The sequence below is a fragment of the Drosophila subpulchrella genome, unplaced genomic scaffold, assembly GCF_014743375.2.
Source record: "Drosophila subpulchrella strain 33 F10 #4 breed RU33 unplaced genomic scaffold, RU_Dsub_v1.1 Primary Assembly Seq354, whole genome shotgun sequence".
NCBI classification, from domain to species: Eukaryota; Metazoa; Arthropoda; class Insecta; order Diptera; family Drosophilidae; genus Drosophila; species Drosophila subpulchrella.
The window spans coordinates 9,142,483-9,165,079 of record NW_023665577.1 but is presented as its reverse complement, the minus strand read 5'-3'; the positions used below and the strand labels follow the sequence as shown (position 1 = coordinate 9,165,079).

At 44.9% G+C, this 22,597-nt stretch overlaps 3 protein-coding genes across 6 annotated transcripts in view; 2 read left to right on the top strand and 1 right to left on the bottom strand.

Moving 5' to 3' along the window:
• Positions 1-10,157, top strand: part of LOC119561001 (histone-lysine N-methyltransferase, H3 lysine-79 specific) — a 43,277-nt gene extending 33,120 nt beyond the window's left edge. For 2 of the 4 annotated variants that reach the window (XM_037874816.1, XM_037874817.1), the window contains exons 4-9: positions 261-844; positions 928-1,103; positions 1,867-5,529; positions 5,699-5,917; positions 5,990-6,493; positions 8,624-10,157. In XM_037874816.1, the coding sequence (XP_037730744.1) occupies positions 261-844; positions 928-1,103; positions 1,867-5,529; positions 5,699-5,917; positions 5,990-6,493; positions 8,624-9,654 (6,177 nt within the window). In that variant the 3' untranslated portion in view covers positions 9,655-10,157. Of the gene's footprint in view, positions 1-260; positions 845-927; positions 1,104-1,866; positions 5,530-5,698; positions 5,918-5,989; positions 7,698-7,742; positions 8,249-8,623 lie in introns of those variants that run through there. The other 2 variants (XR_005221052.1, XM_037874818.1) reach the window with 2 other exon arrangements.
• A 2,658-nt stretch (positions 10,158-12,815) lies between these two features.
• Positions 12,816-19,679, bottom strand: LOC119559941. Its single transcript, XM_037873153.1, has 4 exons — positions 18,446-19,679; positions 18,135-18,377; positions 17,423-17,858; positions 12,816-17,368 (listed from the first exon to the last, which is right to left on the bottom strand). The coding sequence occupies exons 1-4, from the start codon at positions 19,210-19,212 to the stop codon at positions 14,966-14,968; spliced, it is 3,849 nt and encodes a 1,282-aa protein (XP_037729081.1). The 5' UTR covers positions 19,213-19,679; the 3' UTR covers positions 12,816-14,965.
• A 589-nt stretch (positions 19,680-20,268) lies between these two features.
• On the top strand, positions 20,269-22,327 carry LOC119560057 (zinc finger and SCAN domain-containing protein 12). Its single transcript, XM_037873364.1, has 4 exons — positions 20,269-20,540; positions 20,600-21,219; positions 21,564-21,698; positions 21,852-22,327. Exons 1-4 carry the CDS (start codon positions 20,397-20,399, stop codon positions 22,120-22,122), a joined length of 1,170 nt encoding a protein of 389 aa, XP_037729292.1. The 5' UTR covers positions 20,269-20,396; the 3' UTR covers positions 22,123-22,327.
• Positions 22,328-22,597: the final 270 nt, after the last annotated feature.

Sequence of the window (22,597 nt, the reverse complement as noted above, 5' to 3'; positions counted from 1 at the left end):
ACACTGATTATATTTCAGAAAAACTGGTATTTTGGTAATTTTAATGAACTTGAAGTCAAGGTTGGTTAGGTTTTTATAACCCCACAACTTTAGTAAGAGTTTTGGAAAACTAATCCAATAGAGTATCCAGATGAACCTTTTTCGATTTTCAAAAGTCCTAATAAATGTTTCTTTCTTAGTATTTTTCTTTTGCAATGAATACTTACTAATGATGTATGACATGTATAGCTAAGCCTGATGTTTTTTCTCCCTTCTCGCAGGAAAAAGGAACTTCACTGCCCGCCGAGCGCCTGAATAAGTTCGCTCACCCTAGCCTTCTAAGACACATTTTGCAATTAGTTTACAATGCTGCCGTTCTCGATCCGGATAAACTCAACCAGTATGAGCCCTTCTCGCCAGAGGTTTACGGCGAGACGAGCTACGAGTTGGTGCAGCAGATGCTTAAGCACGTCACCGTCAGCAAAGAGGACACCTTCATCGATCTCGGCTCGGGAGTGGGCCAAGTGGTCCTGCAGATGGCCGGATCCTTTCCCCTTAAAACCTGCATCGGAATCGAGAAGGCGGACACTCCGGCACGCTATGCGGAACGCATGGACGTGTTCTTCCGCCAGTATATGGGATGGTTCGGCAAACGCTTTTGCGAGTATAAGCTGATAAAGGGGGACTTTCTGGTCGATGAGCATCGTGAGAAGATCACATCCTCAACGTTAGTTTTTGTTAACAACTTTGCCTTTGGCCCGACGGTGGACCATCAGCTAAAGGAACGATTTGCAGACCTTCGAGACGGAGCTCGGGTCGTGTCCTCCAAGTCGTTTTGTCCATTGAACTTTCGGATCACGGACAGGTTGGTTGAAGATTTAGAAACCTAGGACCAGAGTTATGACCTAGTGCAAGGCATATATTCTAACACTTATTAATTTATTGCAGAAACCTTAGTGACATTGGCACCATTATGCACGTCAGCGAGATTCCGCCACTCAAGGGCTCCGTTTCCTGGACCTGCAAGCCCGTTTCGTATTATTTGCATGTGATCGATCGCACCATATTGGAGCGATACTTTCAGCGCCTGAAAACGAAAGGTGGCAACGATCACGAGAGCGTGGGTAAGTTCTGAAGGACAATGGGCGGCGGAGTTAAAGGATGCACCAATCGGAAATCAAGCCAGGACACACTACACAAAAAGAACAGTCATTTCCGTCATCATGAAATTTTCCCAACCAATCAATCACTGTCAAAATCAAGAATTTTTTTTTCATTTGTTATGATTTCCTCAATCAATCACTTATGGAATGAAAATAAGTTTTTGTTTGTTTATAAATCACGAAATCAATTTAATCATAATTTTTTTTTTTATAGATGTTTTGTAGTCAGTTTATAAGAAATACTTTTAGTAACGTATTCTTATTCTTCAGCATTAAGAGCTTATATGATAGTTTGGTTAGTTCTATGGCCTAAGAGGAAAATATAGCTACATTTTTAAAATATAATAACTGTATAGCGGTAAAGAGGAAAGCCTTTAATTAATGTTGAGATTAGTTAAATATTTATTTATCGATTTTATACGCCTGATTATGTCGTCCTTTTTGTTTAAATTTAGTTTTTTTTTTTAATACAGATTGTAAAATCAGAGGTATATTCGAGCTCAACTCAAAATGTATTTTTTTTTTTTAAATACTTCATATGAAATCGTTTTTAAATGATTTCCTCTTAGGCTAATAGCTTAGACTATTTTTATTGACAGAAAAATACTTAGGACAGTCGTTAAATTGGCGATAGAATTTTAAGATAGGTCCACAAAAGTATCCTTATTTTAATTAATGTTGGATTCTATTTTATATTAAAGAGCGGATCTTTTTTATCTTTCAGGAACTGTTCGCACCACACGAGATCGCGCTAAAAGAGAGGCGAATGTTGGCCAGCACCATCATAACAACCACCATAACAACAGCAACAATCACGCCAACAACAACAACCACCAGCGGGAGCGGGAACAATCGGTCGGAGCTGCCGCTGTCGCCGCCCATCAGCAGCGCCATCAATCGCAGTCGCCGGCCAATGTGAGCGGTGGGGGATTAGCAGCTGCCAGTGGGCAACAAGCTGCCTCCAAAACACGCCAGCAACTGCAACAGCAGCACCATCAACAACAGCATCAGCAACAACAGCAGCAACGTAGCCTGGACATGGAAAGCAGCACGGAGAGCGATGGCGAGGCAACAAACGGCAATGGTGGCAACACCACCACGACCACCAATACCACCTCTGCCTCAAATGGCCCCATGACCAGGAAAGTTTGGTCAGATTGGTGCAGTTCGAAGGGCAAGAGTTCGCAGTCGGACGACGAGGAGAACAATAACTCCAACAGCAATGGCGGCAGTAATGGGGGTAGCATGGTAGGAGGAACAGTTGGCCGCCAGGCACGTGCTGCAACCCAGAAAAAGCGCAAAAAGTTGACCAGGAAAGCTGCGATAGCCAGCAAATCGGCTGCAGCTGCCCAAAGGGAAGCGGAGGCTGTGGCAGCAGCGGCGGCGGCAGCGTTGGCCAGCAAGGATTCCAGCTCCAAGGAGGATCAACCAAGGGCGGCCAGCGCTGGACCTGGACGCAAAGGACGCATGAAGAAGGGGGCACGCGGCAGAAAATCCTTGAAGATCGTAGGACTAGAAGCACTGCATAAGCAAACGGTGTTGAGTACCTCCCTGGATTCCATGACCAAGAAGCTGCCAGCAGCTCCTGGTACCGTGGACCAACAGCTAACAGCTCTGCTGACGGAAAACATGGCTCATACGGAGTTGGATATTCCTGCGGCGCCACAGGATACGCCCTATGCCCTGCAGATCCTCCTGGATGTGTTCCGCTCGCAGTACACTTCGATGATTGAGCACATGAAGTCCAGTGCCTATGTCCCCCAGGTTCAAAAGCAGATTGCCCAAGAGCAGGAGCGTATGGCCAGGCTAAAGAACCGAGCCAGTCAGTTGGACAAGCAGATAAAGGTGCTGATTGATGATAGTGTTGCTTTACTTAAAGTGCGTATGAACGAGCTGGGCATCCATGTGAATTCACCCAACGATCTGATCGCCCAGGCGAAGGAGATTGTAGGTAGGCATAAGGATCTGCAGCACACTGCAAGCAGGATGCGGAACGAAGTTACCTTCTACGAGGGAGAGCAGAAGATACTTTTGAACAAGCAGTTAAAGAACCTTGCCGAATACCAGAAACTATGTGGAACGGTTAATGGAAAGGTGAAGCTGGAGGTGCCCCCTGAACTTTCCGAGACCACTGCCCAGGAGTTGGTGCTAAAGGAAATTGCCAATACGCTAAGCCAACGCAAGAAACTTTACGCCCAGGTGTCTACCATCGAACAGGAGACTACGGTGCTGCAGAAGACAGCGGAAGAAAGGACCACCGCAGCGACGCTTTTGGCGCAAGGAACAAATATGATCGTGTCATCGGGATCTTCATCCTCCTCATCCTCCTCCACAACCATCACTACGAATTCAGTGACCAATAACAAATTAAACTCTGTGAAGAACTCTCGCCGCAGTCGGGAGCACCGTGCGCGGTCCCAGGAGTGGCCGGAGGTTCCCGAAGTGGGCAAGATCCAGGAAAGCAATCCCGAAGTGCTGGCACAGAAAATTGTGGAGACCTGCCGCCAAATCGAAGCTGGCAAGTTCCAAGGAGCAGCTGCGCCCCCTTACCAAGTGAATGGCAAGAACAAAGCAATTTTAGAGGCACCGCCACCACCTCCACCGTCTGCTCCAGTGAGCATTAAATCCTCCCCTAGCCACCACTACAAAGATAGCACTCTGATGCCAGCCCCCAAGCAACAACAGCAGCAACAGGTCACTCTTTCCCAGCTGCCCAAGTGCGAGCTACCCGGGCTATCGGCCAGTCGCAAGCAGGAATCACCCAAGGTTGCCAACTTTGAGGATCGGTTGAAGAGCATCATCACCACGGCCTTAAACGAGGATCAGGAGCAGCGCAGCAAGGCAGTGGATTCATCGCCATCTCCCTCTCCTCTCCACAGTCCGGCGCCCAAGCGATCAAAGCAGCAGCAGGCTGCAGCGATGAATCCTGCGCAGTCTCTGCCCAACAATCTGCATAACATCATCACCGTGTCCACGCAGGGCTTGATGCATCTGAACGCGAATACAACTATATCCCCGATAACACCACCGCTGCCGGGACCGGGTGCAGGAGCCACCGCTTCCACGGCGCCGCCCCCGCCAGCAAATCTTCCATATGGAGCATACGGCGGGGCAGTGGGCAAGGCCACCGGATCGGGCAAATATCAGGCAGCTAAAGAACCAAAGTATTCGCCGGTTAGGCAGGCGCCACCACCACCACCACCTCCACCCTCCCACATGGCTGCCTTGTATGCAGCTGGCCAGCAGACAACTGCGGCGGATTTGGGCTACCAGAGGCGTCGCAGCTCCGTAAGCGCTAGTAGTTATGAACACTACATGGTGCAGCAGCAGCATCAGCTCCAGCAACAGCAACTCATGTTGGCAGCAGCTGCTCATGCGGCACAACGTCAGCACATACGGGTAGAGGAGCAACAACAACAGCATCATCACCAGCAGCAACACCATCAGCAACATCGTTTGCCGCAGCATGTACAGCATCAGCATCCACATCCGCATCCGCATCATCCCAATGAGTTCAAGGCACCGCCGGCTGATGCTCATCTCCAGCGTTCGGGCAGCCGGGAGCAATTAATAGTGGAGCCACAGCAGCAACCACTGGAGCTGCTGCCCCGAGCAAGTTCCGCCAACTCGGATTACGGCGGTTATCGCATCCGTCCGCCAAGTAGGCCAAGCTCCAACTCCTCGCAGCCGGATTACACTCAGGTTTCACCCGCAAAAATGGCTCTGCGTCGTCATCTGTCGCAGGAGAAGCTCAGCCAACACGTGACGCCGCAGGCCACGCCACCCCTTCCAGGACACGGAGGACCTCCCACTTCAGGCAAGACTATTGGCGACTTGGTTAACGGGGAAATCGAGCGAACTCTGGAGATCTCTCATCAGAGCATCATCAATGCAGCTGTAAACATGAGCACAAGTGGCGCCAACTTCATGGAGCGAGCTTTCTTTAATGAGCGATCCAACGATCGTCTGCTGATTAACTTAAATGCCCAGCGACCGGAGAGAGTTCATGTGCGTCCGCTCTCCGAGGAATCCCAGGAAGCACATCCCACCAGCTATGCGCAAGAGAGAGTACCTAGTGTGGGTGCTGGCGGAGCAGCAGTAGGTGGAAACAGTAATCTGGCCACATTGGCACAAGTGGCCTATGTTCAGAAGACTCAGGGTGGAGCTCGAGCCAACGCAGGAACAGCACCGCCAACGACCCACTCCGCTGCTGCTCGTTCTGGACGGGACTATCAGCCGGTGGCCTTGCCCCGTGCGGAGCTGAAGGGCAGCATCGAGGCCTATTTCCACGAGGAACAGCAGCAGAAACAGTCGAAGGTGGCAGGGCCGGCGGGAGCAGCCACATTGCGAGGACCGCGTCTCAATGGTGCCAATCCTCCACTAGAAGGTACATTTAAATTGAGCAAATCCATCTTATCTTTTTAAATTAAATATCCATTTCGTTAATACTACAAACTTATTTGTCAACCAGATTCAAATATTTTTTGAATAAAAAAGGTCGTCTTGGGTGTTATAACGATCGAAATTGACTTTATCTTTATTTTATTTGTCTTAAGGTCTAGCTGCCTCGCTGCAGGATCATGTGCGAGCCAGGAAGTACAAGGAGGAGACTGAGGAGCGTCAACGGCGCGCCGCAGCAGCCGCCTCTTCGTCTACAGCGGGAGTACCGCCTCCTGGCTTGGAACTAGCAGCGCACTATGCCCACCAGGCGCCTCCAGCCCACAGCTATCATCACCATGGAGCCAGCCTTAATGGGACACCGCACAAAGTCGAACGTAAGCATACAGAGCAGGCTGAAAACATTCCTTTAAAGCCGACCATTTCTAAATCATTGATTGGTTTTTCAGTGGGAATAAAACGCAGCTCGCCGCTAGCGCCGCATCAGCAACCACCGCGTCCGTCGAAACTGGCCCACTATGAGCCGCCACCGACGCAGCAGCAGCAACACCATGCCCACCTCTATGCCAACGGGCAAGTGCTTCCCCCGCCTCCAGCTCACGATGCGACCACGCCTTCCCCGACGCCCTCGTCATCGTCATCGTCATGCGGACGTCGCAGCAACAGCAACAATGGCAAGTTGCTGGTGGATCCACCACTGCTGATGAGTCCCGAGATCAATTCGCTGCTGGGCGATGAGCGACCTTTGCAGCTGTCGCACCACCCACAGCAGCAGCAAATGCTGCACCACCATCAGTCGCAGCAACAGCAGCAGCAGCAGCAACATATGCAGCTGGCCCAGCAACAACTGAGGGTACCTCATCTTGGACACGGTCTTGGGCACGGGCACGGCCACAGCCACAGCACTACGCCAACTTTGGGCGGACAGCGCAATGCCAATGCCGCCGACGATGGTAAGCTATACGTAGACCAAGTCATAAGCTCGACCAGGGTATCCGCACCCAAATATGCACCACAACAAGCACCACCACCAGCACACGTAGCATACCCGCTAGAACCACACATTCTTCACCAGCACAAATACCAAACTCGACTAGCCGCCCAAACGGTGGCAGAAGATCTAACCATGAAGCGAGCAGAGCAGGAGCCGGAACCTGATTCGGAATCTGAGCCGGAAGATAAGGCAGTGGTTTCCGAAGATGGGGGTTCCGATAGCGGATCCTCATCGTCGAGTTCCAGCTCTAGCTCTGGCTCAGGATCTAACTCCAATTCTGACTCGGCATGATTTGCTTTTACACACAGCAGCACACACATATACATCTGAATACAATTATACTTACCTTTATACCAACATTTAGACATTTTACCTATTGTAAATACAACATGCAAAACGAACTATCTTAATTTCTTACTTTTGAACTCATTTTGATTGTTGTGTGTTCTTCGTAGTTTGGTGTTTGTCCCTTACACTTGTAGTCCACTCTGTAATTGTTGCTTACTTTCGTTTCAGTAGCGTTTGAATGTTTTATTTTATTTTATTTGATTATGATTTTTGATGCTTATTGTATTTTTATTTTTGCCATCGACATTGAAATTTGTAAACTTTAGAGGGTAAAAACGAAAGGCGAACATGAAAGAATTTAACCAAATCAAAACCGCAAGAGTAACTGGAAATATTTAGAGCAATTTTAAGTTTATCGCGAGTGAAATATATATTAAAATCATTTATATATTTTCCGTGCCTCAACAAACATTACTGTATCATATCAAAAAGTAATCGACAAAATCAAAGCCAACAACATCCAACATGCTAAAAGTAATTTAGCTCCTATTTTATCCTCAGCGTCATGCCAAATCAATCATCTCTACCTACTGCATATATAATATGTTACCCAGAGCCACCCGCAAACACAAACACACATATTGAGCTAAAAAGCTATTTGTAAAAACCATACATAAATATACAACACTCACACACACCCCCATAAGCAAACATTTATTTCAAAATTAACCCAAAAAGCAACTTTCTGGAATGTTATTATAATGCATAATTAATTTTCAATTTTACTAAAATTCGAACAAAAACTGCAAATGCAAATTGGTAATGCTAAGAACCAAAAACAACCAAACAAACCAACAAATTATGTCCCATCTTATCCAGCCTTCTTTATTATCCCTTCTATTATGCTCTACTCCATACAGTTAACGATTTGGCAACGCAACGTACTATAACTAATTATGATCCCAGACGTCGCCTTCGCACGACTTTGTCTGGCCCAACGAAACTATCAGCTGCCCATAGTAATCAGAATCTGAACGGATATGTTCTGGCCGATAGTAGTAGTAGTTGCCCCACAGTACCCCAATAACCAATGATCGATTGCATTGAATTGACTTGCATTGAACTGATTGAATTGAATTGATTGACTTGCATACCTCAAAATTCCTCAAACAAACCAAACGAAAAGCAAAACCGAAAACATGTTTGTTGTTGGGCGAAAGAAACAATTTTCTAATATCCATAAATAATAAGCAGAGTACAAAAAAACCTGATGAAAACAAAGATTTCAAATCAGAAACCTACAAAAGACAACTTTTAATTTTTGCGTTTAATAATTTACCTACTAAAAGTACAGAATTTATATGCCAAAAACCAAATTATAATTAAAAATCCCGAACAAAATTTATGAAATTTTAACGAGCATGAGGTAAGTTCTGTTGCGCCTAATTGGTTTCTTTCTTTAATTATGATTTATTTATTTTACTTTCATTATGTAACACCTTTGTTTTAACATATACCACACCAAACACATGAAATCACCCATTAAAACAAAAGAACACGAAAACATAACCTCCTGCACGCAAAACGCAACGCAACTGTACCAAGAAGATTAATTAAATATGGAAAAGGCTTAGGACACCACGCGTTATCGCCAGTGTTATCGTTACCACCCTTTCCGACTGATTTCTTCCAAAAATCCACCAAAACTCACCACCTCACCCAAACCCAATCGAAATTTTCGCACTATTATCACCCACTTTAATGAGATAAAACTAACGACAATGTTTGCTCACTTTCCTAGATGATGTTATTGCCGCCGATGATGAATCCCACTGGCAGCATAGGGTCAGCTCCGGCTTCGACCGCCTGGTGGCCTTCGCCAGCACTGAGTTGGATAAGACCAGGCGAAGCATTGATGGCGACACGGTTCCGGCGTCGATTAGTTGCAACACTTCGCCGGATTCGGGCATAACGCACAGCAGCAGCAACTCGGATGCGGTGCGCACGTTCTTGTCCACCTCTTCCAGCTCCTCGCAACTGGAGCTGCCCATTGGAAGCGGCGGCAGCAGCACCAACAGCCTGTACAACCACCATGCCCAGCACAACAACATCAGCGGCAGTGGGAACAGCAACCATCTGCAGCAGCAGCAACAGTTGCCGGCGCAGCACCAGCAGCAGCAACATCACCTGTCCGATCACCTAAGCGATAGTAGCATCAAATCCTCTGCATCCTCCTCGCTGCATGCTGGCAGCTCCGTGAAAACAGTGTCGCCGGTGGATCCCAGTGCCATCGAGTCGCCGCCGCTCTCCGACGTTGGAATGCCCAGAACCCCGAGTCCCAGTGCAGCCAGCGTGGCCACTCCGCCTTTGGCCAATGGACCACTTCTGTCCGGGGATTTGGGTGGGATACCGCTGAAGTACCAGCGTAAATCGAAGAGCAGTTCCGAGAAACACTACAAAAAGAAGTTCTGCGAAAGGAACTGGGAGTACGACTGCGACGAGCTGCTGGCCTACTCCAACTCCAGTGCACCGCCAACGGCAGCAGATGCGGCTGGAAACGGTCCGCCCAACCTGGTTGCTCCCAATAATGTGGTCAGCGCGGCTGCACCCCTTCTGGGCAAGCCTGGAAAATCACCCAAGGAAAAATCATCTCCGCACCATAGCGGCTTCAATCATCAGCAGCAGCAGCACCACCACAAATCCTCCAAATTCCGGCCAAAGGGCAAGGACTGGGACTGGTCATTGGACAGTCGCAGCCAAACGGGCGAGCTGCTGCCCCCCAATAACAACATGAACATTAACAACAACTCAACCACCACAACGAGTAATTAATTTAGTAAACTAATTTAGTTCAATTTGCTGAATGGAACGGAGGAGTAACCAGAAAAGTATGCAATGCTTTGATGCTTTTTAGCCACATTATTTGTAAATGGATCGCGAACGGATCCTGTGAATTATAATGTATTTAATGAAGATTTTTGTAATTTTAACTAAATGAATTGTGTATGCATAGCTAACTTATTGTATAGCCCAGCTCTTAAATTGTCTTGTTTTATTTGATTATTGCTATCCACCAGCTCTTTTGTCACCAGTGTGTTTTTATTTCATTGATAATTCTAATTAGACTAGGGAAGTTTTTCGTATTTCTTTATAAGGTTGAACCGAAAACAAACCAACTGCTGATGAACAATGTTACTGACTTCTTTTTACCGACTACCAATTATTATCATTATGTATTTAATTTGAATTATTGTTTAATTACGTTTGCCCATAAGTTGAGTGTTTTGTCTTTATTATTTTGAAATAAAACTGTAAACTAATTACACCGATTTTGATTTTTACGTTGTTCTTATTTATTTGGTTTAGTTTTATCACATTTTTTCCAGAAATATATGCCGTTACAGTTTCGCCTCGTTGAATTGGGACCAACCCTTAAATTCCAAAACCGTTCCTGTTTTCAAGACGATGAAGATGGATTGAAAGAAAGTTGCTTCCATTATTTGAATGTATATAAAAATTACAAAAGTCAATGTTGCAAATATTTCACTTTACTTTTAGAGAATTTGCAACCGTATTTAAATATTTGAGCAGCACTTTTTCGACATAGAAAATATATTCATATATGGCACAATCGATTTTAAATTATTTATTAAATTATAAATTTATAGGCGTTTTTGTTTTGCTTATACTTTTTTTTTCTGATTTCCGCTCGCATTTAGGAACATAAATATTTGATGTACTGAGTGTGCTCAAATAGCAAGCAGAGGATATACAAATACTTTAACAGATTAATCGCAAAACAATAATTCTAAACTGAAGTAGAGGAAATTAGATAACGTATACAAGCAACATGCATTCGCAACCGCAACAGCAGCAAAAGAAGCAGAACAACAAGTAACCTTATAAATTAATGAATTTTCCACCTCAGCGAGATAAACAACAATTTTATAAATTATATTATATTATAGCAGGCATATACAAAATATATACATATATATATATTATATACGAGCGAGCAGGGTGGGAGCTAAAAATATCAGGAAACCAATTAAGCCGAAAACAAAGAAATAAATGATTTACAAGCATTTAATAAACCAGCATAAACAACAAATATTTAGCAAAACATAAAGAACTATAAAACTTATATGATTAACAGTACTTATAGCGAATAAAGGGAAATTCAAATGTGCTATTAGCGTAGTGAGTAATACGAGTAATACAAGAGTAAATAAAATAATAATTATATTAATGAAACAAGTACATATGTACATCAAGGCGCAAAATGATTTTTATACGTAAAATATTATACTGATCCCGAGCTAAGTCGGAAACGAATGTGGCGCCATAAACAAGAGTTGTAGCAAATGAAATATTATTTTGGCGCTATTAAAAAATGTCATGTAAAATGCATAAAAAATAAAATATTATTAAATAGTTAAATTTACATGTAAAATTCATAAAACAATAAACGAAGAACGTAAACGTAAAATTTTCGGGGAGTGAAAAACGGAAAAAACATTAAATGAGCACACACGCATATTAAAATTAAAGGTATTATTATGTATATTTAACAAATATTAATTGCATATTATTATTTTAAACTTAAACGTTTAATAAAAAATATTAAAGTATAATTATCGCAAATGCTAGTTTATTTAATATGGCTTGGAATTGCAGGTCCACTTCGAATAATACACATTATTACCAGTTAATATTGGATACGAAGTGAACGAATCGAGGACGAAGATACCCATTGCTTATCCGAAATTTGCAATAAAGTCAAATAAAATACGGCGTTTCTGTTCTGCATGTGAGAAATCGAAAGACAATCATCGACGACAGTATATTAAGCAGGTACAATCCATCATGGTCACTGTTTTAATGGATTTATTATGCCTGAAGTGATTGATGGATTTATTTCGAGGGTTCTGATAGTTCTTATTTTTATACCCGTTACTCGTAGAGTAAAAGGGTATACTAGATTCGTCGGAAAGTATGTAACAGGCAGAAGGAAGCGTTTCCGACCCCAAAAAGTATATATATTCTTGATCAGGATCACTAGCCGAGTCGATCTAGCCATGTCCGTCTGTCCGTCTGTCCGTCTGTCTGTCCGTCCGGATGAACGCTGAGATCTTGGAAACTATAAGAGCTAGGCTATTGAGATTAGGCGTGCAGATTCCTGAGCTTCTTACGCAGCGCAAGTTTGTTTCAGCAGAGTGCCACGCCCACTCTAACGCCCACAAACCGCCCAAAACTGAGGCTCCTACAGTTTTCATACTAGAATAAAAATTTTAACTGAAACGTATTGTTCTCATCAATACCTATCGATTGACCCAAAAAAAAGTTTGCCACGCCCACTTGAACGCCCACAAACCGTCCACAAACTTCAAAAAATCGTAAATATGAACGCAGATATCTCGGAAAATATCAAAGATAGGGAAATGGGAATTCAGATTTAGATTCCGTAGGCTTGAGCGCAGCGCAGGTTTGTCACGCGAATATGCCACGCCCACTCTAACGCCCACAAACCGCCCAAGCCTGTGGCGCCCACAATATTCATGCTAGATACAAAATTTTAACTGAAATGTATTGGTCTTGTCAATACCTATCGATTGATCCAAAAAAAAACTTTGCCACGCCCACTCTAACGCCCACAACGCTTAAATCTGTCTACCGCCGGTAGGTGGCGCATTTCAACCTCGCTTTGCTGCATATCTCCATTTTCCTTTGGTCCTTTTAGCTGAGTAACGGGTATCTGATAGTCGAGGTACTCGACTATAGCGTTCTTCCTTGTTTATTGCTTGAGACTGGCGTACTCAAAAATAGTCCGAACTTTTATGTCAATAACAATTTCCATAGATAATTATAGTTATCATTTAAATTTGATAAGCTGATCGAGAACTCAAATTTCCTGCCAGCGAAGAAGCAAAAGATATGAAATGGTTCCAACATCTCTGAACGCCAACGGACAATCTTTCCGAACCAATAAAATAGCTTATTTTTCGTTTCTGTTATCTGTATTTTATGTCATTCAAATATCTTATAAAAAAGTACAGTTTTGGTTCGTTTAACTTTAATGCATTGTTTCTGTATAATTGCATATATCTCATCTAAAGTGTTCCCGTTGACAATATGTTTAATTTATTTACCATACTTAGGGCTATTGCTATTGTTTACTCGTATATTGTGGTTTGTTGTTCAAAGCGTACTGCGGGGTAAGTGGCGCTGCTTAAAAATAAATAATCGTTAAATTTCTTTGCTTATTATTTTAGAATTTAGCTGACAATGTTTTCTTTAGGCTATGGGTGCAGTTCTGGTTATTGAATCATTTCTTGTTGACTATATATGAATTACTGGTTGAATCTGGTGTTCTAACAAATTCATTTGATTCCCTATCCTTGCTTGTTGTAAATGAGTGTATATTTAATTATACTCGTATAACGTTCTATTAATCTATTTATGTGTGTATACGTAGCTAACTTTTTCTTTGTTTTCACATTTTTGTTTTTTATGCATTTTGTATGTTTGTATGAATATTTTTCGTTATGGTATATATTTGTTTTACAATAAAGCCTGAGGCACATTTATGATTTATGTTCTTTACATTTTTTAAAAACATGTTCTGCTTTCGGGAGCGGAATCATTTGTTTTAGAACGAAAATAGGTTCGGGGCTTGTGTTTTACTTTGTTTTACAAACAAACTAACATTCATTTGCAATGTGAATTATTAATAAGAAGTGTTTAAAGCTAAACTTTGTTCAAATCGCTAGAAAGAAACTAAAAAATCTGATAAACTGGGCACAAGAAACGACATTACAACTAGAAATTCAGGTATTAGAAAATTTGAATTGCAGACATCGTACAAAATCCAATGATAGCAAATCTAAAGTAACTTACGCAGATCGGACCGACCAAGCGTGAACTAAACAAAAATAATAAACAGATATAACAAACAAACACTTACAACTAGTAGAAGAATTAAGAGCGTTAAAAATAGACAGATAAAGATAGATATAGTGTAACAAATAGAATATGCAGATCGGGATTGGGTTAGTAAAATCGAAGGACCACGCCCACGAGGCCAGTAAGTGGATGAACAATTGACGAAGCTCGTTATTCTTGATACCTTACGACACCATACAAACACACTATTAAATTTGACAATTTTGAACTGAGACTGGTTCGCTGCGACCCTCTATAAAATCCGTGTGGAAATCCCTCTAGAAATATATATATATATATACTTATATATGTACAGTCGAGGGTCGCAGGAAGACAAACTCGTCGAGCGCCGAGGTTTAGTTCTATAGTTCTAGATGTACATTCGTTTACAGTTACATTTTGTAAATTTGTTTCGTTTTTAAAACCGCTGCACACGTTTCCTTCATTCAGACTTTAAGTTCGTTTCATTTGTAATGTTGTTCAACAATAAAACTATGTAACTACATACAGCAAGGGCACCCACCATCGTCATCTGTGTGTTAATGTTAATGTTTAGTAATTATAACAATATGCAAGTTGCATACATACAACGAGGGCCTGAGGGTAATGTTAGACTACAGAAGTCGGCTCAAGCGTAAACCTCTAATGCTGTTGGACACTTCTTGAAACCAATTAGAGGCACAGTTAAGCTGTTGATTAGTTTAGACAGAGGGAAGATAGGATTTTGTTGGATTTTACTTAGCTAGCGAGTGGCACGAAGAGAAAGCTCATGTGTGGAGGATTTTTACATGTTCATGTTCCAGTCCTTAAATCATATCGAATATCAGTTGATACACGTTTTTTAAAGCCGTGTCTTTTCGCTACCAGATATTTGTCTTATCTTTTCTTTTAGAATTAAATTGAATTCTGTATGTTAATTAGGCAATACCACCTAAAATTGTGTTCAAAACTGAAATCCTATATACATGGAACAAGAACAATAATAAAGAACTTAATAGATAACACACAAACAAATTAACGAGACATCAGTACGGCAGCAAGCGGAAGATGGGATGTTCTATAATTGGTCCACATGCTGCAGCAGACAGGCCACCACATTGGCGTCCTCCTTTGCAGCGGACTGGACTACGTCCTCCTCCGCCTCATCCGGGTCCTGCCGTTCTGATATTTTGATCTCCTGAGCTTTCTCTTCATGCAAATTCTAAAAGTCGTCGAGTATGCCTGTGACACCGATCATCGCCTCGACCACATCGGCACTGCTTGGCGCACTGTCATCGATAAGGGTGTCCGCACTCAGAACCAATGTAGGATCCGTAGCACCTCCCGCAGCAAAGGCGGATGAAGGTAAGCTATCGATGGTGTTGCCATTTATAAGATAATCGCGGTGTACTTCTGCAGGACTGTAGCGGAAACGTTGTGTTGCAATCGGCGTCGTTGGCATGGACTTGGATATGTCTAGTGGATTGCGGGCACTGTAAGAATGTGCGCCATAGCCCAACTGACTACTATTGCCCGTAGATCCTTCCCAGTTAAACGTGTCCGAGATGGCGAAAAACCCATTTCCAGCTCCGGAACTGCCTCCATTTCCAATTCCTAAGACACCTCCTCCACTAGCTGATGTACCTGCACTTCCATTTAGGCATGCGAGGCTATTTTGCTGCTGGTGAGGTAGCGGAGTTGAGGGCACCGATCGCGAAACTATTCCTGCAGAGCCGCCGCTGCTGTAGCCGGATGATGAACCCGCCGAGGAGCTGCACGTGGTGGCCGTCTGTTGCGTCATGCTATTGAACTTTCTGTTGAAATTGGGCGAGAGCAGAGAACCCACGCCCACCTCCTCGTAAAGCAATCCGGCTTCGTTAAGCGGCGCAGACTGCTGACTGTTGCTGTTCTCCGAATAAAAATTTAAACTAGGTGACTGTTGGCTGGTCCTTCGCTGCAACTGAGACAACGGCACTGATTGAGAGCGTTGCATTTCTGACGTATCCAGGTCATTTGCTCCCGTGAGCGCCAGACTCGTCTCCAGATCCATTGAATTTTGGTTGACCAGCGGATCGGCACTGTGGCTGCTGTCCGCAAAGCTGGACGTATTTCCGCCTCCCAATGACCAGTTTCCACCTACCCATTGCTGTAGAAGCGATGGACTCGGTGGAGCGGAAGCAGACGTGCTTGTCGGATAGCTGTACACATAGCCTCGACCTTTGCGATGAGCACCAATCATGGGATCACGGTTGTCGCAGTCTAGCGATTGCTGTTTGCTCAACAAGTTGGGTCTTTGCCTCATCCTAGTCAATCCCGGACTGGCAAAGCAGTTTTGACTGGGATTGGCCATTCCTGTGGCTGCCGCTGTCGCCGCTGATCCATTGGTATTTGGTGAAATGGGCAGGAAAATGCAGTTCTTGTTGCTACCGTTGCTGGAGGCGTTGCTCAGGCTAATTTTTCTCTTGTTGTTGCTGATAATCGGCAGCTGCTTGGAACGCTGCAATTGCTGGTGCAGGTTCTGTTGCTGCTGTTGATGCTTTTTTGACATTTGGGCCAGAGACGCTGAGGCAGAACCCACTGCAGCCTGTCCGTGCGGCATCGAAGGCGCTGGCACCGGCGCCAGCATCGCTGCTGCAGCGGCGACGACAGCTGCTCCGCGTCCGGGAGCAGGCATCGCCTCCGGCGCAGAGCCCATCGTCGTTGGCTCTTGTGGATTCCTATTCTGTTCGGCAGCATCCAAGGAATTCAGTTGTTTTTCCTCAGCGTCTCCCATCTGAAAATATTGGAGCAGCTCGTTGTCGGGCTCCTCGGAGTTCTCTTCATCCTCGCCAGGCAGAAAGTAGTCATCCAGTTCATGCTTATCCATGTTACATATGCTGATCACTCGCTCTCTGGGCAATCCCAGATTTTCGGGCAGTCCGGAGTCTTCGGTGGCCGCTGCCAGGGCGGCATTTTCCGCTGCCATCAAACGCTTGGCCCTCAGGATCATCATTTGGTTTCGGGAGGCTACTTTGGGAGTGGTGTCCACGCTACTTGACGGGCTCACCGAACTGGCGTTCATCATCTGCGAGGGTGGACCCATGGAAAGTCCGGGACCTGGAACTGGGGAATTACCAGAGCTCGGCGGCGGGGGTGTGGCCGAGGTGGTAGTGATTGTTGGAGGAACCAATAGACCACCACCGCCCGTTGACCCGCTGCTTGGCGAGTTAACCCAGAACCCTTTTGTCTGCTGCGCCTTCAAGACCTTCTTGCAAAAAATGTTAGAGGTGTAGTCCTCTACCTCGTCCTTGATCACTATACCCGTGGGAGAGGCCTCCTGCTGCGTGAGCACTATGGCCGGAGAGCCCATATCCAAGATTTTCGGCGTGAGGTTGCGCACAGCGCTGCTGCTTCTCTGGTCTGGGGCCAGGTTCATTGGCGTAACCTGTTGCAGGTAGCCTATAGGTGTTTGTTGGAGCTGAATGGGTGAGTCTATGATCTCCTGCTTAATCTTCATTAGCTGTTCGTCACTGGCCTCCTGGCTGCTACCCGCGTCCTGACCAGTAACTAATTGATTGCAGCTGGATTCCGAGGATGTGGAGCCCTTGCGTTTCTTTTTGCGTCGCTTCTTCAGGGGGCCAATGTCCTATAAATGCAAATAGAATAAGGGATCTCTGATCAAATATTATTTTACACTTACAGCCAAAACCCTTTTTTCCTTGGGTTCACGGGGTGTGTATTTTTTTGACGAAACTGTTGCATTGTTGCTTCTGATGCGAGCGCTTAGATCCGCCACGCTTTCTAGCTTAGTGTTTAGCAACTTTTCTGCCCAGCTGCGCACCACATCCCAACATTCAGAATCGCCTCCCGTCGACGGTAGTCCGCCTAAGCTGGAGGCGTTGGGCGGCTGACTGGAATCGGCAGCGCTATCGCCCCCTAAGATCTGCTCCGTCTTGCACAGCTGAGGGAGCTGTGGGGGCGTCAGCTTGGTGGTCTTCCGCATGGCCGCATAGCAGTAGCGGGAGTTGCCCCGCGTTCCGAGTCTCCGAGGACGCACGCCCGGAAAGACTTGCTTCATCACCTTTCCGAAATCTGCCGTGGAAAGCGGTTTGATGCTGAGGCGTTCGCAATAAACTCTATATAAAATGGAAAGGTAATTATTTGTCATTTCTTATTAAGTAAAATGTAATAAAAATATCAATTTTGGGAGTAGTATAAAACCAATAAACCTATTCTAATCGTAGCAATTTGCATGAAATTTTGTTTTAGCATGTCTGTATACCAGGTGAGTCCTGACTATGGAACATAATATATATATCAAAATAATGTAAGACGGCATTAAAAGCCATACGTTCTATAGCTTTGTCTTTTTGTGCCTCTATGAGGGAAACCTCTGCCAAAGGAGCACTCACATGTAATCGTTGTACACATCCTGCTTGGGTATGGACACCTGCGCATCGTGCTCCAGATGGGAACGCACCCAATTGATGGTGTGATTAATCTCCGAGCGTGTTCCCAGCGGGTTCTGTGGCTGCCGCAACGGATCTGTGTCCGCACACTCGCCAGGCAATCGAAGATAAAGGAATAGCTTCTCAATGGGCTTTAATCCGGAGACACGCTCAAGGATCTGCGAGATCTGCAGCTTGGCATTGTCGCTGAGAGAGAAAAAGTACAATAATTAAAAAGGTGAGCCTCAGTTTATCTGATTTCATTGATTACTTACTCCAAGCTGGCCTCAATCACTTGCTGCACTCTTCGCATCTTCTCGTCACTGGGCACTGCAGCTCCCGCTGAGTTGGAGCTTCCCAAAGCATTCATCACATTCTCAGCAATGGTGGAATTGATCACTCCACTGGCCGCAGGCACGCCCTCATTGGGATGCCGTTGGCCAGCTATTGTGGGAGCCGTAGGAGCAGCTGCTGCTGCACTTGTGGTCACTGGTACTGATACCGTTGACACTCCTCCCGTGGCTCCGCCCATGGCGTGCATGATCTTGCCCAGACCCAGTTGCTGGGCCGTGTTAAAGTTGAAGGCATTGGCGAAGGCGAGTCCGGCAGCAGCATTTCCAGCTGCCGTTGCAAAGGGGTTCGGAGTGAGCACGGAAGTGGAGAGAGGACCACTGCCGCCGGCGGCATTGGGAAACGGAGGCGGCACAAAGCCGCTGGGCGTGGCTACAGGTACAGGTACATGGGTGTGGCTCGTGGGCGAGATCTGGGCGGCGGCAGGAGCTCCTCCGCCAGGGCCCACGGGCGTAATGGTCAAGGGTGAGCCCTTGGCATGGATAGCAGGTCCTTGAAATCGGTTTGCATTGTAGACTATATCAGTTGGCTGCAGGCTGCAGTTGACATAGGAATTGACATTGGGTTTCTGGAGGGGAAGCGCTACGGGAATAGGTAGATTTATGGGGATGGAATTGGAGGCTTGTGCTGATGCTGCTGGCGCCGCTGATTTCGTCCACTGCGCACCCAGCTGGCCGTGCTTCTCGGACATGTTAGGTGCTAGTGCTAGCGGCGCCTCCGTTTCCCTCCGCCTGCTGCTGCTGCTGCTCCTTCGCTGTTGTTGTTGCTGCTGTGGTTTCTGGCCAAGATTAGGGGCTCTTCCGCTGGCAGGTTACGTAGGTGTGTGCGTGCCTGTGTGCTGGGCTGCGTGCGATTGAGTGTGTGTGCTTTAGGAGATGGAGATTGCCGAGTCGATAACTGGCGCGACGAACATTTCGACGGCTGCGACGGACGAAGATACGGATGCCAGATAATGTTGCTTTCCCATTTTCCCCTCGGGCGGGGGGCGCTGGGCGTGGGGCGTGGAAAGTGCGTGGCCTTCTCTACTGCCAACGAGCATGCGATTTTCCCAGATACGCACCGATCGAAACGAAATAATCCATTTTTTTTACGAGAGATAAGAAATATCTTGCGTTCTGCGTCTCGAAAAATATGCGGCGTTGCCAGATCGTCGCGGTGAAATATGGACCTTTTTTTGCCACGACATTCGAATGTAAACACGGTGTTGTATTTGCAAATTTTCATAAATAATTAGCTTACTTAGCCTTAACTTAGATTTAAATACGTAATTAAATCGAAAATTATTCGCTGATTAACTAAAAACCTGCAACATGAGCTTTTCAAAGATCTCACTGTTATCGTTATCGCTACTGTTTCGCGGAACCAAACTAATGAACTGGTTCATAACACTTTTTACTTTATTTTGCTAATAAATAATATTTCCCAGTTGTTAAATGCCATTCATTAAGTTTTTATCAATTTTATAAAGTGGTATTGTACAGTGAAGTTAAATTCTTTTTTTAATACTTAGATATTTGATTTTTATATGATTTGCAATTTTCATAACTAATAAAAACCTATGAATTGTAATTCAAATTAAAGCTAGGTATTTACATAATTGAGTTGATTATGCGTTTATCATTTTAAATCATACACTTTATAGCTTAAAATCATATAATTTTGTATTATTTGCCAACTCATTTTTACGCGCAGAACGTACCAATGAAATGAACCACTGTGCAGCGAGTTGGGTTTCTGCATCCCTGGCAAATAAAATGGCGATGCCTTTGCGTTTCTTTTTTCAGTCGTTTTACACAACACTTTAGCAACACAAATTTTAACACTAAAATACTGTGCGAGCGGTTCTTTTAATTAAATTGCGAGTAAAAACCAAGGATGCGCGGCGCACTAACACCACACACCTGCCGGGTCTGCCTGGAGCCCAGTGTGCGACTGCAGCGCCTGGACGAATGCCGTGAAGAGGGCGAGGAGACGCCAAACGAGATGTTGATCCAACTCCTGGGGGACTCGTACAGCAAGGTAAGTGCGACTCGCAGCCCGGCTAGATAACACTGATGAGGAACCTCACAATCCACCAGCTAAACGACAGGGAACAGATCCCGGACGGCATCTGCAAGTCCTGCAAGGTGGAGCTCAACATGGCCTATCAGTTCCGCGAGAAGGCGCTTCGCAAGCAGGCCGAGATCGAGGACTACTGCCGGGAGCTCGGCTGGATAGACGATACCGATGAGCTGCTGATCAAGGAGGAGGAGGGCACACAGGCGCAATGCGACGATGATATGTATATACTGGAGGAGACCACCGCCGGGGAAGAGGAACAAAACGACGATAAGGTGCAGGAGGAGTACCTAGAGGTGGACGCCAGCGAGCAGCAGGAGTGCATAGGCGACACCATTGAGTACCTGGAGGAGAACTACACCATCGACATGAACCCCGACCAGGGCGAGGTGGTCCTGGAGGCCGAGAAGCACGAGTATGAGGAGACTCCCTCGCAGCAATCGGCGCTCCAGGAGGCGGCCAAGGCCAGCCTGAAGGCCCGCCGCAGTCGCGTCCGCCGTGGCCTAAACACACTGACCACATCCGACGGCACCGAGAAGGGCGGCTACATCTGCGACGTCTGCGGCAACTTCTATGAGAAACGCGGCCGGATGATGGAGCACCGCCGACGTCATGACGCCATCTGCCAGTATGCATGCGAGTAAGTTCAGATGGTACAGCATTTTGTGTTTATTTATCAATTACATACAATATAACACCATAGCAGTTATTCTTATCAGAAAGTACAAAATATTCCAAACAAATATTGTACAATCCTCAAAAAATATCTCAAACTCTACTAATCTGTAATGTTTATCTAGTTTACTAGAAGAGTGACAAACTAAACGTATTTAAAACTCTATGTATTTATTACACAAACATTATTTACTCAAAAGTTGTTTTGATTTATGACAATAATCTATATGTGTAGTTACAAAAATTGAAAAACTATTTATCGTCTGTAAAATCACTTTTACAATTAACGCAACGCTTTTACCTTTGCAGACTTTGCGATGCCAAATTTCAAGTGCGCGAGCAGCTAAGGAAGCACATGTACTCCCACACGGGCAGCAAACCCTATAAATGCAGCTTCTGCAGCCGTCAGTTCTTCTACGAGAGTGTCCTAAAGTCCCATGAAAAGTAAGTACAAGTCACATTTAATTATACTTTAGTTATTTCATATTATTTAATGTTTCTGCAATAAAGACTCTTTGAAGTAGAAATGTAAAATTTATTCATTTAGGAATCCCCTCTGATTTATATCGTTACACTAACCTGCTTACTTTCGTTTAGTGTTCACCGCGGCATCAAGCCCTACGTTTGCAAGGTGTGCGACAAAGCTTTCGCTTACGCTCACTCACTGACCAAGCACGAGCTTATCCACACGGACATCAAGCTGTATCGATGCGATTATTGCCACAAGGACTTCCGCCTGCTGCACCACATGCGTCAGCACGAGGAGACCAAGCTGCACCAGAACGCAGTCATGCTGGCCGAGAACATGAAGGTGGAAATGGTAACTGAGGACGAGGACGCGCACGAGATCAGAATTGAAGCTCATTGACGCAATACACTTTAGAATATCTTTGTTTAATTTTGATATAACATACTGTATAATTCCCAAGTTTAATCCCACAGAACTTGTAGTCCTACTATTAACCCTAGCTATAGCTCTTCTTTTAGGAACTTGATTCGTAAAAATAAGAGTTATTTTTGTTAGAAAGAATATATAAGCTATTGCTGATATTAAAGTTTTTGGCGTAAAATAACTACCTTTATATTATATTGTTAGGGTGAAGTTTTAACAACTGATAGTTGGTACGGTATCGGTTTACAGGGACATTCATACTTCATATCATTTAATTTAACCATATGCCTTTAAAGGCTCATTATTTTGGTAATGAATTGAGCGATCCCAAAAAGAAGCAATTCAGTTGCCCAGGGAGCTAAAATTACAACTTTGTTGAAGTGCCGGGCAATATTTGTGTTTCTTTGTTTGTTCAATCAATGTTTCGGCATGTGTGTGTGTGCGGGAGCTA

Excerpts from the sequence above, each read along its gene's own strand:
- LOC119559941 (XM_037873153.1), bottom strand. The coding sequence starts at position 19,212 with ATGTCCGAGAAGCACGGCCAGCTGGGTGCGCAGTGGACGAAATCAGCG. Across the intron at positions 18,378-18,445 it reads GTGATTGAGGCCAGCTTGGA|CGACAATGCCAAGCTGCAGA; the intron begins GTAAGTAATCAA and ends TTTCTCTCTCAG. Across the intron at positions 17,859-18,134 it reads GATGTGTACAACGATTACAT|AGTTTATTGCGAACGCCTCA; the intron begins GTGAGTGCTCCT and ends CATTTTATATAG.
- LOC119560057 (XM_037873364.1), top strand. The coding sequence starts at position 20,397 with ATGCGCGGCGCACTAACACCACACACCTGCCGGGTCTGCCTGGAGCCC. Across the intron at positions 20,541-20,599 it reads TGGGGGACTCGTACAGCAAG|CTAAACGACAGGGAACAGAT; the intron begins GTAAGTGCGACT and ends ACAATCCACCAG. Across the intron at positions 21,699-21,851 it reads GTCCTAAAGTCCCATGAAAA|TGTTCACCGCGGCATCAAGC; the intron begins GTAAGTACAAGT and ends ACTTTCGTTTAG.